At 42.7% G+C, this 17,143-nt stretch overlaps 1 protein-coding gene across 1 annotated transcript in view; it reads right to left on the reverse strand.

Annotated features, from left to right (window-relative positions):
• LOC148473282 (uncharacterized) overlaps positions 1-17,143 on the reverse strand; it is a 57,613-nt gene that overhangs the window by 34,382 nt on the left and 6,088 nt on the right. The window contains exons 5-9 of the mRNA XM_088459909.1: positions 16,422-16,537; positions 14,620-14,716; positions 8,928-9,019; positions 8,220-8,322; positions 5,126-6,594 (exon numbers count right to left, since the gene is read on the reverse strand). Of these exons, the coding sequence (XP_088316035.1) occupies positions 5,126-6,594; positions 8,220-8,322; positions 8,928-9,019; positions 14,620-14,716; positions 16,422-16,537 (1,877 nt within the window). The remainder of the gene's footprint in view (positions 1-5,125; positions 6,595-8,219; positions 8,323-8,927; positions 9,020-14,619; positions 14,717-16,421; positions 16,538-17,143) is intronic.

Genomic DNA, 17,143 nt, shown 5'->3' on the forward strand with positions numbered 1-17,143 from the left:
CACAGTCACAAGAATAACAAAATACACAGTATGATACAATGCAATGAACACCTTGCAATATGTGTAATATGGCACAATGTAGTGTGCAACCGCGCTACATATTGCAGTGTAGTGTGCAACCGCGCTACATATGGCAGTGTAGTGTGCAACCGCGCTATATATGGCAGTGTAGTGTGCAACCGCGCTATATATGGCAGTGTAGTGTGCAACCGCGCTATATATGGCAGTGTAGTGTGCAACCGCGCTATATATGGCAGTGTAGTGTGCAACCGCGCTATATATGGCAGTGTAGTGTGCAACCGCAGTATATAGTATGTGAAAGTCCTCACACTTATGTAGCAGATTTGAGGTACAATGAACCTCCAAATACCTTAGTATGTCACGGTATAGTAGAATAAAGAGAAAGGTATAAGCTGACAGTATAGAAAATAGAGATTAGCCCTAGCACAAGTCACATACAAATGCAAAAAAAACCATTACAACTACACAGACCACACTGGATGGTAGGATATAGCGCTGTATAACTTGGCCCGTGGGAGAGGTATACAGGGAAACTGGGCCCAGCGTTTCCCAGAGACCTGCTTGCCTAAAATGTCTGCCGTGCTTCTCTGAGAGGGCGAAGGGTGAGGGAAAAGCAGCTCAGGGAACACCAAGACCGCAGTGGAAAGGTGCCCTGAGCTGGGGGAGGGGCTGCAGGGAGAGCACCTTATCCCCTGGCTGACATTAACCACCTGGTCCCCTGGCCTCTAAAATATGCCTCTATACCAGTATCGTTATGCCCCGGTGGTCTAGTGGGCGAGCCAGTGTCCATATCAGCGCCTCCGGTCTGTCTCCTGAGACCGGAGGCAAGACTGCACTGAGACGCAGGTCCCTGCTAACGGGGTTCCGCCTTACCTGTCCCCTGGATTCCGGGCTGCAGTCTGGGGTCCGGGGAGCCTGCTAGCTAGTCCCCCTCGGAGCCCCGCCGGCAGTACCTAGCACAGGCTTGGTGTCACGGCGCCGTGGAGGGGTGATGGGGTGGCAGCACAGACGTCCGATGCTGCTCGTACAAAGTAAATGAAATCATAAAATTAAAGCTTGGGCTGCTTAATGCAGCCCTCTGTTATAATGGTGATCCAGCTCCTGCAAGACACCAACGAAAACTGAAGTGCCCTCAGGCTGTGGGCGGGGTATAGGGGGAAAGATCGGAGCATCCTGGGATTGAAAAGCTTTGCTGTTGGTGTCCGGTCCTCCAGGTCCCACCTACAACCCAATGGTCTCCCTGTGAAGCCCTATGGACCCTGAAGAAGTAATTATATCTTCCTTAGGCATTAGTGACATTCTAGTGAACACCACTGACCGGGAAACACCCTGCTGCTCATGCTTCCAAATCCTACTATCGCAGGTGTCTGGACACCCAAAACTACTGTAGGAGACACTGGAGTTCAGGGAGAATGTGAGGATGATGGCAACAGGGGCTAATGGTGTCAAGGGGTAACAAAATTAACCACCAGAATTTGCTCCCTGGCTTTGCTTGCAGACACCTCTGGATACACAGGGCTAGGTTTACTAAGTGCCCACTATCCATACGCCCTACCTTTGATCACCGTCAGAGCACAAGAGGGGGGTGGTGGGGGAAATTTGCTCATCTCATCTTCCTATATCGCCAATCAGACTCAACCGCATCATCCTCGTGTTCACCCTACACTATCCATGTCTCCAGTGCACCCTTATTCAATCACAGTGCTGATCCTGTCTGTCCTCCCAGTTACATATCTCTGACTGTGATTTTCCCCTGTGTACTCTCTGTTGGAATATATTGAATTATTTGTGCGTTCTACATTAATTTGTCTCTACAGGGCCACGGACACTTTGTGGAACCATATAAACAAATTATAATTTTAGACAAACACACAAAATGAGATCTCGCACCAACCGTATCTATTCATCTTTTCACTACCGAAATAAAATGTCGGTTATTCTCCCATACCCTAACACTTCATAAATATTTATTCAGACAATATTATGTTTATATATGAAGGTGCTACCTGACAATCTTAGAGTAAATTAGCAAAAACAAAGAAAAAGAAAAGATTTATACGTCTGGTGCACTTAAGGGATTCCAGTAGTTTGAATCAATTTTAATTTCTTAATAAAACATAACTTTTATTGTTGTTACTTAAAATTAGAGGTCCTAAAGAGTAAAAGGCGAAATAATGAAAATAATAGAGTTAGATAAATGTGATATGTATATATACACATATAAATACAATTAGGAAGAAAAAGTGATACTTAAAATAACACCTGTAGTTAGTCTATTGTACGCATAAATAATATTGATCAGGATATATATAATGTACTGGTCGTCTTTTATTTCCTTTATTTATTTCTTCAGTATACCAAAATTCATGGGAAATATACTCCCAGGTACTGTCTGTGTCAGTGTTAGGTTTCCAATAGCAATTAAACTAGTAACTTTTTATTAGCAGTTCATGTCTCGAAACACTGTAACAGTTGAATAGGATATTAAATATTGTTAGTAAGTATCGTTCACAGAGTTCAACTGTATCAGTTCTCCCATCTTCATGGTCTATTTACCTAATAGATTTAACAGTCACATGTTGGTTATTCCTATTTTGAAGCCACTGTGCTGCAGTTATATCTCTGCTTCCAGCCGTTAGCAGATGTGCTGGATATGTTCCCAGGTTTCAGCTCCCCTTAAAATTAACTGTGTTTTTATAATCACGGTACAGTAATATCAATACTGGGGCAGCTGTTCTGTCTGCATACCTATATTGGTATTTTAATCATATATTTATATGTTACAGTTGCAGATTTTAGTTCCCTTAGGAACTTACTGTATTTTATAGTGAAATACTAGATGGTGTTAATTTACAGATTCTGCTGTTAAATATCAAATACTGTTATTGGTTACCTATGTAGCTCCGTGTGCAATTTATGTTACAATATCAAACGTAGCTATTAATTGCCTATATGGCTCCGTGTACACGCTATAATATCATATCGGCTATTATATGCCGTTTAGCGTTAGTACGCTAGCAGCAGTGCTGCTTTGATAAAGCCATTTACTGGCGAAACGCGCGTCAGCACCGCACGCTACCGCTGGTCTTAGTAGCACAATTGAATGCTACAAAATGCTGAATATATGTTTGTGATTTAGATCAGGATGTATGAGTACTGTTTGTGACTATACGCACTAACGCTAAATGGCATATAATAGCCGATATGATATTATAGCGTGTACACGGAGCCATATAGGCAATTAATAGCTACGTTTGATATTGTAACATAAATTGCACACGGAGCTACATAGGTAACCAATAACAGTATTTGATATTTAACAGCAGAATCTGTAAATTAACACCATCTAGTATTTCACTATAAAATACAGTAAGTTCCTAAGGGAACTAAAATCTGCAACTGTAACATATAAATATATGATTAAAATACCAATATAGGTATGCAGACAGAACAGCTGCCCCAGTATTGATATTACTGTACCGTGATTATAAAAACACAGTTAATTTTAAGGGGAGCTGAAACCTGGGAACATATCCAGCACATCTGCTAACGGCTGGAAGCAGAGATATAACTGCAGCACAGTGGCTTCAAAATAGGAATAACCAACATGTGACTGTTAAATCTATTAGGTAAATAGACCATGAAGATGGGAGAACTGATACAGTTGAACTCTGTGAACGATACTTACTAACAATATTTAATATCCTATTCAACTGTTACAGTGTTTCGAGACATGAACTGCTAATAAAAAGTTACTAGTTTAATTGCTATTGGAAACCTAACACTGACACAGACAGTACCTGGGAGTATATTTCCCATGAATTTTGGTATACTGAAGAAATAAATAAAGGAAATAAAAGACGACCAGTACATTATATATATCCTGATCAATATTATTTATGCGTACAATAGACTAACTACAGGTGTTATTTTAAGTATCACTTTTTCTTCCTAATTGTATTTATATGTGTATATATACATATCACATTTATCTAACTCTATTATTTTCATTATTTCGCCTTTTACTCTTTAGGACCTCTAATTTTAAGTAACAACAATAAAAGTTATGTTTTATTAAGAAATTAAAATTGATTCAAACTACTGGAATCCCTTAAGTGCACCAGACGTATAAATCTTTTCTTTTTCTTTGTTTTTGCCAAATTATAATTTTATATATCTTTACACTAGGTCCTATTATCCTATTTCATTACTTTGCTTGATAGAACCAATCCATGGAACTCCATTCCTAGTAATAAACTTGGTTAAAAGAAAGCCAATAAATGTACCCTTCCTAGTAATATTTATTTCTGAAAAAATAGCCATGGCCGATTTTACAGCTGCTACTACTAATAAAGGCAATGAATGAAAGAAATATCAGCATATTTTATAACAAGTAAATATATTGAATACATATATTTTTAAATTAGCATATAAAATGATTGTTGCTTAAACGCCTTTGAAACATGCAAATTCCTTTTAACAAGAGTCCTGTAATGCAGCGGGCTCTCAGGCCCTGTACGCACCAAGCTTCACACAATTATCTGAAGCAAGAACCCAATCTCACCTTTATGAAACAGAACTGCACTCACCGAGGGGTGTACAAATACACATTAGCGGATGGTAAACTTGTACACACAGTGATCCTGCTCCCACTTACCACTTCATCATACACCACCCAGAAAACTAAAAGACATGGGCTCTAAATAAACACGTATACAGGTCTATATAACTAGATAGATATCTATATATCAAAGTACCTTTGAGATTAACAGATTGCTCTATACTCTAATAGACAACAATGCACTGTTGGACTTTGCATTAGCGCCACCTACTCACAGAAGACCCTGTGCGACTGCGATATGGCGAGAAGTGGCCAACTGCGGCGTATATCATATGTATGAATTGCTTCTCAGTTACATGTGTACCTATGGTTTCCACTCCCCAATTCAACTCACTTATCTCCCCTCCATCTCCCTCTCTCTTCAAACCCACTCATGTCAATTCTATTCTGGCAAACGAACCTTACCAGTAAGCTTCCAGTTCAAGAAGCACCGACCTAAAGTAACAGTAACCTGATTATTAATCTGACAAATGTGTATATTCATTGTTTTTCCTCATGAAGTTTCTTATGAACAATCAGAACGGAGTTACTGACAAATCCCTTCCCGCATTCAGAACAGATAAATGGTTTCTCTCCCGTGTGAGCTCGCTCGTGGATGACGAGCTTCGAGTTACTGGTGAAGCCTTTGTTGCATGTGGAACATGTGAACATCTTCTCCCCCGTGTGAATTCTCTGATGAGTGACCAGACTGCCCTTAGTCGTGAAGCTTTTCTCACAAACGGAACAGGCGTAAGGTTTCTCTCCCGTGTGATTTTTCTGATGCACGACCAGTTGGGAGTTTTGGGTGAATCTCTTCCCGCACTCGGGGCACTCATATGGTTTCTCTCCGGTGTGAATCCGCCGATGAGCTACTAGATCGGAACCCTGGGCAAAGCCTTTCCCGCAGTCGGCACAGACGAAGAGCTTTTCCCCGGTGTGAATCCTCTGATGTGTGACGAGGCTTCCTTTTTTGGCAAAGCATTTTCCACACTCGTTACAAACAAACGGTTTCTCGCCAGTGTGACTTCTGTAATGTATTATAAGGAGCGCATTGCATATAAACCTCTTCCCACAATCGGGACACGCATGTGGTTTTTCCCCTCTGTGGTTTTTCTGATGCTTGCCTAGATGTGAATTAGAAGTGAATCGTTTTCCACACTCTTTGCATTCAAATGGCTTTTCCCCTGAGTGAATCCGCATGTGCTCTTGGAGGATGGCGTTACGGGCAAATGCCTTCCCACAGTCCAGACAGACAAATGGTTTCTCTCCTGTGTGAATTCTCTGATGTATAACAAGCAACCCATTGCTAATGAACCGTTTGCCACACTCTAAACACGCGTGAGGTTTTTCCCCTCTGTGATATTTTATATGTTTAACGAGCTGAGAGTTGGATGTGAAGCACTTTCCACATTCTGAACAGGGATAGGGTTTCTCTCCTGTGTGAATTCTCTTGTGTTCTACAAGAATGGTGTTACGGGTGAAACCCTTGCCACATACGTTGCACACATAAGGCTTTTCTCCTGTGTGGAGCCTCTCGTGTCTAATGCGTTGCCCATTGCTGATAAACCTCTGCCCGCACGCAGAGCAGGCGTATGGTTTTTCTCCTGTGTGAAGCCTCATGTGTTCCACGAGAACTGTATTACGAGTGAAGCCTTTCCCGCATTGAGAGCAAACAAATGGCTTCTCTCCCGTGTGAATTTTCTGGTGCGACGTAAGCTGCGGTTTTGTGGGAAAACTGTCTCCACACTCGCTGCAAATAAAGTTTTCAGTTTCGGCGTTAATTGTCCCCGGTGTACCGCTGTCCGGGGTATTAGAGAAACTTGAGTGTATTGATCCATTTGTGGACGCCTCAAAACTTGGAAGTTTGCTTGGGACATTCGGGCATTTTTCTGGGGAATATTCAGCAGCTTCCGTTTCAAGCTTTGGAACTTGAACAGGATACATCTCCGCTGTATTTCTACTGTATCCAGCAGCTGAAAGTAAAATAAAAATATATTTACAAATCAAAACAGTCTAATTGCATTTTTTTTTCTTTAAACCTTAAAACAACCTCTGTATATTTTGTTTTCCTGAAAATTAATAAAATACTGATTGTACAAGGACATGCTATGCCAAAATCCAGTAAAAATAGTTACAGCATCCAGAAGGTTAACAAACTAATGCTGCCCATCCACTAGGCCAGTGGTTCTCAAACTGTGCGCCGTGGCACCCTGGGGTGCCTCGGGAGACTTGCAGGGGTGCCTCAGGTTGGTGGTCCAGCACCAAATCAAATTCTTTATGGTCAATGTAATGTAAATATGTGCACAAATAGAAGTGCAAACCTGTCCCCACCACATAACTGAACCTAAGGATGACAGGTCAGCACAATTTACTTCACTGTACTAGTGTTCATTCTAGCACCCTACACATGTCACAACCAGTGCAGTTCCTCTTTCCTGCCTGAAGTGTCGCTCTAGGCTCTGGTGCTTCTGACGTACTCAGCTGATGCAACAAACTGCTGAGCTACAGACCAGAGTGTGCTAGAAACACCACAGCAGAGAGCGACACTCCAGGCAGGAAAGAGGAACTGCACAGGTTGTGCCAGGTTCAGGGTGCTAGAATGAACACTACTGTACTACATTTATTTCTGAATTTCTCAATAACAAACTTTTGGCTTAGGGGTGCCGTGAAAACAATTCTGATGCACTAGGGCACCGTGATTAAAAAAAAGTTTGGGAACCTCTGCACTAGGCGATTAAACCTAGCGACTGGGCGATAACGGCCATCGTTATCGCTCAATCGCTTGGAAATCGTCCGCAAATCGGGCAGTAAAATGTCCTAAACGACCAGCGATGCGCGATCCCGCTGGTCGTTTGCATCGTCCTGTTTTGCCCGTCAATTAGTCGTTATTGGACATAGTTATCGTGTAATCGTTCATGCATCGGTCCATGTTTTCAACGCCGGAACGACCACCATATAAACATATATAGATTTAAATAAATATTTCAGCCCCCTTTTATTAACAACTGCTTTGAAAATCGTTGGTCTATGGTCGTTTTGTGCAATCGTTCATGTACATGAACGATAACGATCATCAAGAATTGATGAACGATTTGTGAAGATCTTTTGATCTTTCATCTTTCAGGGACAAGTCTGCTAGTGGATGGGCAGCATAAGAAATAGGATCACAAATCTCCAGTCTCTCCAAACCATTAGCTTGCTAGTAATATCTGGAAGACAGTTATAGTGTATTTATCTCGTAATGTAATGGCTCTCAAACTTTATAATAGCTAGTGACCATGCAAGTTCCTCTTTTGACAACTGTAGGAGTGTAACAGCATCCACTCCCTGTACAACAGACAATAAGGACATCCTCCTTTAGGGATGAAATCCTTCCCCCACTACGTGAATATTCCATATCAGGTGGATGTTTTCGAACGGCAATAAACTGGTAATAGATTTATTTACTCTTGCTCAACAAGACAAAATGGCCATCAAACTTTGCCATCCATGTCCTGCAAATGTTTTTGCCTGGTCTAATGAAATGCCTGTAGAAGAGATTATTGTAGTGACTGAACTGATGTGAGACTCTTTTCCATAGCTTATGTTTGTCACTCACCTTCACTGATTTCTACAGCAATCTCCTCCTCTTTAATGTTAATCATTACTTCGTCTTCAGACTGTGAACTAATCCCTACTTCTACGATGTTTAGGTCTTTCTTCTAATACCAGAAAAGAAAAAAAAAAAAAAAAGACAAGAATACAAAGTAAAATGGATTAATTAGCAACTATAAGTATGTATATATATATATATATATATACATACATACATACACACATACATATATATATATACACACACACAACCATAGCGTCCCAGCAGAAACAGAGAAGACATTAGCTCTGGTCAGCTCGGAACCACAGACATTCCCCAATGGACAAGCTATTCTCCAATCCGGTGACCCGTAAGACTATGACAATGGCTAGATTTATTCCGCTTGCATTTAAAACTATTAGAGAAGCAGATTTACCTGTGTCCAGGTAAAAGTGCTGACACATGAACACAGATAATAACCCAGCCAAAGCAATACAAGACAGCAGTGTGACAGTCAGAACTAAAGCAGCTGCGCCACCACCCACTTGGTGAGACCTCATCATTATAGCTGCCTCTTAGGTGAGGTGGATACTGGTAAAATCCTTATAAAGTACCCTTTTATCACCTTATCCTGTATGCAGGTACATTACCCATGGATTGGTAAAATAAATGCTATCATTTATATTTAGTTTAGTTGCATTTTACAGCAAGTTACAACCAAGTAACCCCCACCAGCACGGAGAGGTCATCCTCTTCTTGTTTACAAAGCGCTGCGGAGAGGGGGCTGGTACATCTCTCTTGTGATCCACAATGGCTGGATTTATCTGCAGGAACAGAAACCGCAATTAGAGGATCTGTGTGTTCCATGTGTGGACAACATGTGACATGCAGAAAGACCATCACTCTTCCTTCCCCATATTGAGCCCTTGTGACAGGAGCAATTCATAATAATTCACAGTAATTTCATTAAAGCGAGATCAAACATACACGTAACATGATTAAAAAGGGATATTTAGGGTTATATGCAACATAAGAACTTTAAAATATTAATGTTTTACCTAACAAGTAGAGATATAGAGTGACGGCATTTAGGCACATATCTCTGCACATATTTTCTACTCTTATTAACCATTGTGAGCCTTATGCAGTCAGAAGCATATAAAACAGAAAAGGAGCAATTTACACCTGGACAAACCATGTTGCAATGCAAGGGGAGCACATTGCATGCAGGGAAATACTGGTTGTGTTGCACATAGCTTACACATAGTGCTTCTACAGAGAGCTAGGACACGCTCCTCCCAACTATAAGTGGTATACTTACTAAAGTGCCTGGCTTTTAGAAGTGGAGTTGTTGCCCATAGTAACCCAATCACATTCTAGCTTCTAAAACACAGGTTCTCAAATTCGGTCCTCAGGACCCCAAACAGTGCATGTTTTCCAGGTCTCCTCACAGAATCACAAGTGAAACAATTAGCTCCACCTGTGGAGCTTTTAAAATGTGCCAGTGAGTAATGAGTACACCTGTGCTCCTGCTGGGTGACCTGGAAAACGTGTGTGGGGGTCCTGAGGACAGAGTTTGAGAAACACTGTTCTAGAAGGTGCTAGATAAAGTTGAATGTGATTAGTTGCTATAGGCAACATCTCCACTTCTATAAAACCATACTTTAGTAAATATACCCCTAAGTCTCTGCCCCATTTTCCTATTCCCCACCTAAAGGTGTCCACACACATAGCGATATTTTACACGATCTGGCCGATTCCGACGGATCGTGTAAAACATGGCCAAATCGTGAGGAAATCGTGAGACCTAACTCACGATGACGATGCGATGCGCGTCCCCGCTGGTCGCGCATTGCCGTGCAGTAGGGCAGATCTGACAATCTGGGACAAAATGCACTGGGAAAAAAAAAGTTAAGAAGCGCGATAGATCTTATGCTGTTTACTCCAAATCGTGTGTAGGAGCTGCCGGGGGAGAGTTCAGGGGAAATCGCACACATCGTGGGATCGTGTGCAGATCGCTATGTGTGTGGGCACCTTAAGACTATTTATAAAGGTAATGCACTGTAACTTTATGTATGAACCCATGTAGTGTTAAGATTCTAAAACATTCATAGAGGATGCTGAACTAGACATGGATAAAACAGAAGGGAAACAGACGGCTTATTGTTCTATTCTGTTAGAATAATAGGATGTAAAGTTACTGCCACATACTGGTCAAACCTTTAATACTTATCCTGCTGGCACCATCTACAGTCTAAAGTTAGTATTGCATCATGATAATGGTTCTATGAGACTGGAGAAGGTATGAAAGAAGGTGTGCAGGTTATGGAGATATTGTGGAATCTTTCAAGGGACAAGAAGAAATCATGCCCCAGTCTGTAATCTATAATTTGGCCAGGATTGAACACCCACCGGATGTGGGGCAGATACTGCATGTCACAGCTCGAGTCTGCACTAATTTTTTTTTTTTTTTACACTCGCATGGGACTTATTCCTGAATAGACCATTTGTTTATGGGACACATCTAGCTAAAGCAACTTTGATTGGACTAATGATGTGGTCTGACCACCCCCAGTCTTCCTTGAACTCTCCCTTGCTCAAACCCCCTCTGCGATGGAAATTCAATGAATCCCTCTTACATGACAGACTGAAAAGCCCAACTAGAGGAGGCCTGTGGTGAATACATAAAACACCTGTCTGGAGAGCACACAAATGCGTTATGAGCAGGAAGTGCATTAAACAAGGCACCTTCCAAAAATAAAACGTAAAACCAATATTAGGACATATTGAGGAACTGTAGAAAAAAAAAAAAAATTGGGGACTTGCAGACCTCCCATCTAGCAGAGTTGGGCCCTACTGTTATGATACAGACAAACAAGAAGCTATTAACTTATATCCAACTAGGATCCAGCTCCCTGGTAGAGGACAGATAACCTAGAGAAACAGTCTACACTGGGAAAATGAGTAGAGGCTATTAAGGGAATGGGATTGAAATCCCGACAGCGGCAGGTAAGTGATCTAACCCTCCCTTAGGGGTGCCTAATACTAAACTCCCCCCCAAGACAACGGTAACCCTGCTAACTGCCCTAAACCCCCCCCCGGCGGCTAACAGGACAGGCGCCCAGGACGTACCTCGGTATTTCGACACCCATCATAAATCCTTTGCCGGCATTCTGCAGTCGGGATTGTGACCGGCGGCCATAACTACATCCCCTATTAGGTATAAAGTCTTGGTCAGACGGCTTTACCATTATATGACCTCTCGTGGGGAATCTTGCCTCTCTTTTATTAGAGGCCTGCAATGTTGTCTCTGACCAATCCGCGTTATTGCTGCAATTACTCAAAGCCAAGATCTGTCATTTCTAAGAGCCGCCAAGGACCTCTCAGTGTCCAAACGGCCAGCCAATTAACCTGCTAATCATCACTGTGACGCTATTTACTAAAATTTTGGTGAATATATTTAAGTCACTGCTGCCAAACTCATTCATAGCGGCCGAGTGGGCTTTATGCCTGCACTAATACTACTATAGTCCTTTTATTAATCCAAAATATCTCAACCACCAATTCCTACGATTCTTCTGTAACCAGACACTGAGAAGGCCTTTGACAAGGTTGAGAATTTATAGCTGGTGTGCATGCAGTATACAATTATCTGGCCCATCCGCAGGATACCAGGGGATTGTTTAGATAAGTGTACAGTGTAATGCCGAGACCGACCACTAGTCATCGGTCTGTCGAACATGCCGAAATCGTCCAGCACATCCAAAAGATTTGATAATTAGTCGGCTGCATCTGGCAGTGTATGTGCTGCCACATCCAACCTTTTTCTGTTCCCTCACAGGAAATGAGGGGAAAAGGAACGCAGATATCATGACCATATACACTGTGAAACATCTCAGTGTATGGCCATTATATCTGATGGCTTCAGCTTGTCAGATAAAACGGCTGTCGGTCTGACATGCATTTTATCTCAGAGTGTATGCCCAGCATACGGGACAGGGTCCAATCTGTTACCAGCATATATTCTTTACCTTTACAACTCCCCTTTTGCCAAGATCAAAATAACCGGCTTGGGGTTCCCAAGATGAACTCTCTTCCTAAGAATGTGTGTCTAGGTGGCTCTTGGATGTACTGTCCCGCATAATGGAAGTTTGTGTTGGGTGTCACGTGTCCTAATTTAAAATTAAATATACTTTACAGGGGCAGGCACCAGAGGATCTCAGACTCCCTAAAATACAATTTTAACAAACAACCCAATAGCCTCCCCTCTAAAACCACAGTCACAGTGTCCCCCAGGTAGGACAAAAGAGGAATATCAGAATTAACCAGAGGCATGGGGACAAGCAGGGAATTTGGATTGAGGAACAGTTAATGCACATCCCAGCAAATGTTATATCCTGGGTCACAACCCCACCATAATATTTCCCACTTATACCTACTTGAAATATCTCAAAAACAGTCTAACTCAACAATGGCCTCTTCTATACCACCAATTCCCTTCTTAGCGCTCCTGCTAGGCTGTTTCAGCTAAAACAACCTGCCGGGTGCCGTGTCCAGCAGGTGGGAAGCTTCGGTGTAACAATCACCGCCAGTGAATAGATGCCAGGGTGTGTCACTCATGGGAAAACTGGGGAATGAGAGAAATTCTGCACTCTTTCAATGACCTTCATGCGAAATGGGGCCTCCCTTGTGTTGAGGGATCTTAATACTCATAGGTTCGTTATAGCACGGGCGAAACCTTACTTGCCCCGTTCAGGAACGAAGTCCGGCACTCTACTCTCCCACACATACTCACTCTCAGATACATAAACTCCTCTGCAGATTTACACCCTTACTTACGCTATTAATCAGAGCCTGGGAATGTGACCTTTGATAGTAGCTGGGCAAAGGAAGATTCCAAGTAGCCAGCGCCAGCTCTCCAAGCACTTGTGCGGTAGAGACGCAATATAAACTAGTTTTGAGTTGGTACAGATGCCCTGACACTTTGTGCAAAATGCATATAGGTATTCCTGTTCTAGATGCTGCTATGTCACTGGTTCTCCGCTTCATATCTCTTGGGAATGTTCTAAAATTTAGACCTTTTGGAGGACACCCTCATTAAGCTCTCCTCCAGTTAGGTGGTTTTCTCAAACTCAATATTTTGGCTCTTTATCGTGTTGGCTATTAGTAGTCTACTGGTGCTCCTCCTCTCCTCCAACCGTATTGGACTTATTCCCCAAAGCTGATATTTATATGTACGTGGATGACTTTGTCTCATCATTGGATATCTACGGTCTCTTCCAAAGCACTTTGTTCCGTTGGCTTGACTTCTCTATTGCTTTCAAGTTCAGTCATACCACGTCCCCTTCAGACAATTACCTCCCTTCTTGATCTTAACATCCTGAATGTTTCACTAGCTAATTTACTCAGTACGTCTCCCTCTCCAAAGTATGGCTCACAAGACATTTGTATCCTACAGTCTACTGCTATCCCCATTTATATAAAACCCCTCCTCCTCATCCACTCCCTATTCCACCCTGCTCCTCCTTATGTGCAAACAACTTCTATCATATAACACTCGTTCTTCGCATACACTGGCCTTCATCGCCTACAAGTCTAGTTAGGACACCGCTAAGTGTTCTCGGGATGACCATCTTCATCATCGGCTGGCTGAAGACTTGCTTTTGTGCAGAATTTAATTTGATTTATTGGCAATATTTGGATTGGTTCTATTCATTGTTGTCCCCTCTGGGGCTCCATTACTTGCAATTACTTCTCAGTGTGTGTGTTATCTTTTCAAAATATGCACTAAAAATAAATGAGCCCTTATCTTGCTGGATCCAAGTCAACATGACTAGAACTATGATATGCAAAACTAAACTAATGCAAGTACTAAAACATGAGCTACTGTGCTGAACACTTTCGGTAGCACACAAATGATACAAATAAATAAAAAATGCTGCAATGTCGGGTAAATTTGAAGTATAAAAATACAGGAAGAGGAAGTGTAAAATCAGAGAAACTATGCTTTTGCACACACCAGTGATAGGACCATTATTAAAAAAAGAAAAAAAGATATATATATATAATATATATATATATAGATATATATATATATATATATACACACACACATACATTTTAAATTATATACGGTGTATCTAAATTCCAGAATAACATAATACATCAACATGGCACGTATAGAGGATATAAGCAGTCATAGCTACCAGACACCTGCTTTTATTGGACTGATAACAGCAAACATCTGATTGGTTAAAATGTATCTGGGTTATTTGCATTGAGGCTGGCGGCTACTGACTCCCCCACTAAGACAATACTATTCCCTCATCAGTGTATAGTGATAGAGCATGGTGTAGATTAGGAGATCTCTGTAGTAACTGATCGGGGAAGATACATGACTCTGTATTTAGTGCTCATTACTCACCTGTGCTGACGTTTTCAACTTTCACCTTCACATACATTTCCTCAGCATCATCACTCTGAGTTAAAAGCTCAACCTTCACATCTTCTAAGCTGTCCCACTAAAATAGCACAACGTATAAAATATAAATGCATAATAGGAATTCCAGATGGTAAATATTAGAATCACACATAGTGTCACCCAAGTACTTTATTTAGCATCATGTATCCTACTTATTTTCCAATCCCGCTAGGCTGTTTTAGCCGGGTGCCGCACCCTGCTCGATTTTTCAAGGGCAGAATGCGCCCTGCCCCTCTTAGCGACACTTTGGAGATACCTGGGCAACACAGTGGCACAGTGGTTAGCAATATACGCACTCACTGTCTCACAGCGCTGGTGTCAGGCGTTCAATTGCCAGCCAAAGGCCCTATCGGTGTGGAAGTTTTTGGTCACCCCGTGTATTTCATGCGTCTCTTTTCAGTGCTCTGGTTCTCGTTCACACTCCAAGAATACAATGGTCATTTTTTGCTATTGCAAAGATAATAAACCAATCTGTGAGTCTGAAAAGTGAAAACTCCAATGGGGCAGGACCAATGTGTAATATATTTGAACATGTGGAGGACTTTAATACAGGGCTCGACAATTCCCGGTCGACTAAGATTTAAGCCCTGGCAACAAAGTTTTTCATGGGTCCCCCCCCCCGCCGCCACACTCCTTCCTCGGCCGTCGCAGGGAAGCTCCATTTGCCGGGCGCCCGCTGAGATTTTACCAGCGGGCGCCCGACTCCCCACAGCAGCATCTCACTCCTGAGCTCCAGCGTCCGGCTCCCCCCACGGGCACGTGTGTGTGGCACTATTACAAGGGGCTTACTACTGGGGGCACTTTTACAAGGAGCCTCTATTACAGGGGCCTTACTACTGGGGGCACTAATACAGGAAGCATTACCTTTGGGGGCACTATTACAGGGGCTGGTATGGGCATGTTGCAGAATCTGATGACCATTAAAGAGGCATGTGTGGAGATTTGATGGCATGTGGGGAGGTTGAGGGGGCACTGAAAGGGCACGTGTGGTGGTCTATACAACCTTTCATATATTTTGGTAATGGACGATGGTCTGGCGCCTAAACTTTTAAGATGGCTCCTAGATTTTTACAAAAATTTGTCGAGTCCTGCTTTAATACATGGGCAAAAGACAGGGCGAGAAAATGCAATCGTGTGAAGGGGAACGGTGGGTCTATGAAGTACAGTGTGTGATACATGGAGCTGTGGAACGCTGCGTTCTGACATATTACATTTCAGTGCGCTGCCTTTAACCCCCCGACTGCCATATGCTCTACTTTGGCAGCTCTCTGCTTCTGTGAGGCCAGAGACACGGTTTCTCTTCCTGCATCTGTTATTCATGGTCAGTGCTGCAATTCACAGCATCACAGTGAGGCAGACAGGATATAATCCAGTGTCTCTGGACCCCCGATTACTTCCTAAACACAAAGGCAGCAATCTCAGTGCTTCCAATCTTACAGCATGAATTACAGGGGATAAATGGATACCCCACACTAAATTCTATGGCTTAGAATCAGGGTGGAGGACCTGCGAGAGCCTCCCATCGCAGATATTGTGGCTTTTCACTGGTCCCCCTGCTCATCTCTTCCCCATTCTACAGCAACAATTTCAGAGCAGTGAATGACAAAAGGTCCCAACTTTAGGTGGCACAGCAGCAGCAGCTGTACAGGGAAAACTGATGTCATTATCCTTATATAAAATAACTCAAGAATAAATGATATATCAGGCAGGATTTATGGGTTAATTCAAATCTGGCTTTTTCCTACCTCACAATCTAATGTACTATCATAGTCATCCTCTTCCTCCTCCTCTTTCACTGTACATTGCTTTCCACTATGAGGGCTGGGACATCTCTCTGCTGTATTTACGCTGCTGGATGCATCTGTATAAAACACACACAGTGACTGAACACAGGAGCTGATTCAGGCCCGGACGCTAAGCTGCGCTCTCACGCAGCCGAAAGGGCCGGGTATGCAAATGCCGCGATCGCACTGTCTGATGGACGGACGCCTTCTATGTCTTAGAGAGTGACGGCAGAGTGAACACACGCCAGTATAAAGATGCCCACTTTTCTCTCTTAGCATACGTCATCTCCAGGAAGTGTGTGATTAATCAGAACCATCGAGAGCCATCGGAGCTGCAGGCAGCGCTTGAGGAAGACCCTACCCCGCCGCAAGCACTGCGATCAGTGCTGGCTGAAATACACCCAAGTGACGTGTGCAATGACACATCTTTGCTTATTATGCACACCCATAAAATGCCCAGACACGACTGCGTTCACACATCCACTCCCCCGTTCACAAGCACCTGCCCGTTACCACCCACAATCGGCACTGTTATTCAAAATTAGCGTCCAGTCTGTACTACGAGGGCACAATTCCCGAGCGCAGTGAGTGACTCGCGCATCACATATTGACGTATACACAAAAGTGCGATATTGACGCATACGCAAAAGTGCGATTATCGGCCATAGCATGCATCCGCGGCT

The sequence above is a fragment of the Taudactylus pleione genome, unplaced genomic scaffold (assembly GCF_031769625.1).
Source record: "Taudactylus pleione unplaced genomic scaffold, aTauple2 ptg000946l, whole genome shotgun sequence".
Lineage (NCBI taxonomy): Eukaryota > Metazoa > Chordata > Amphibia > Anura > Myobatrachidae > Taudactylus > Taudactylus pleione.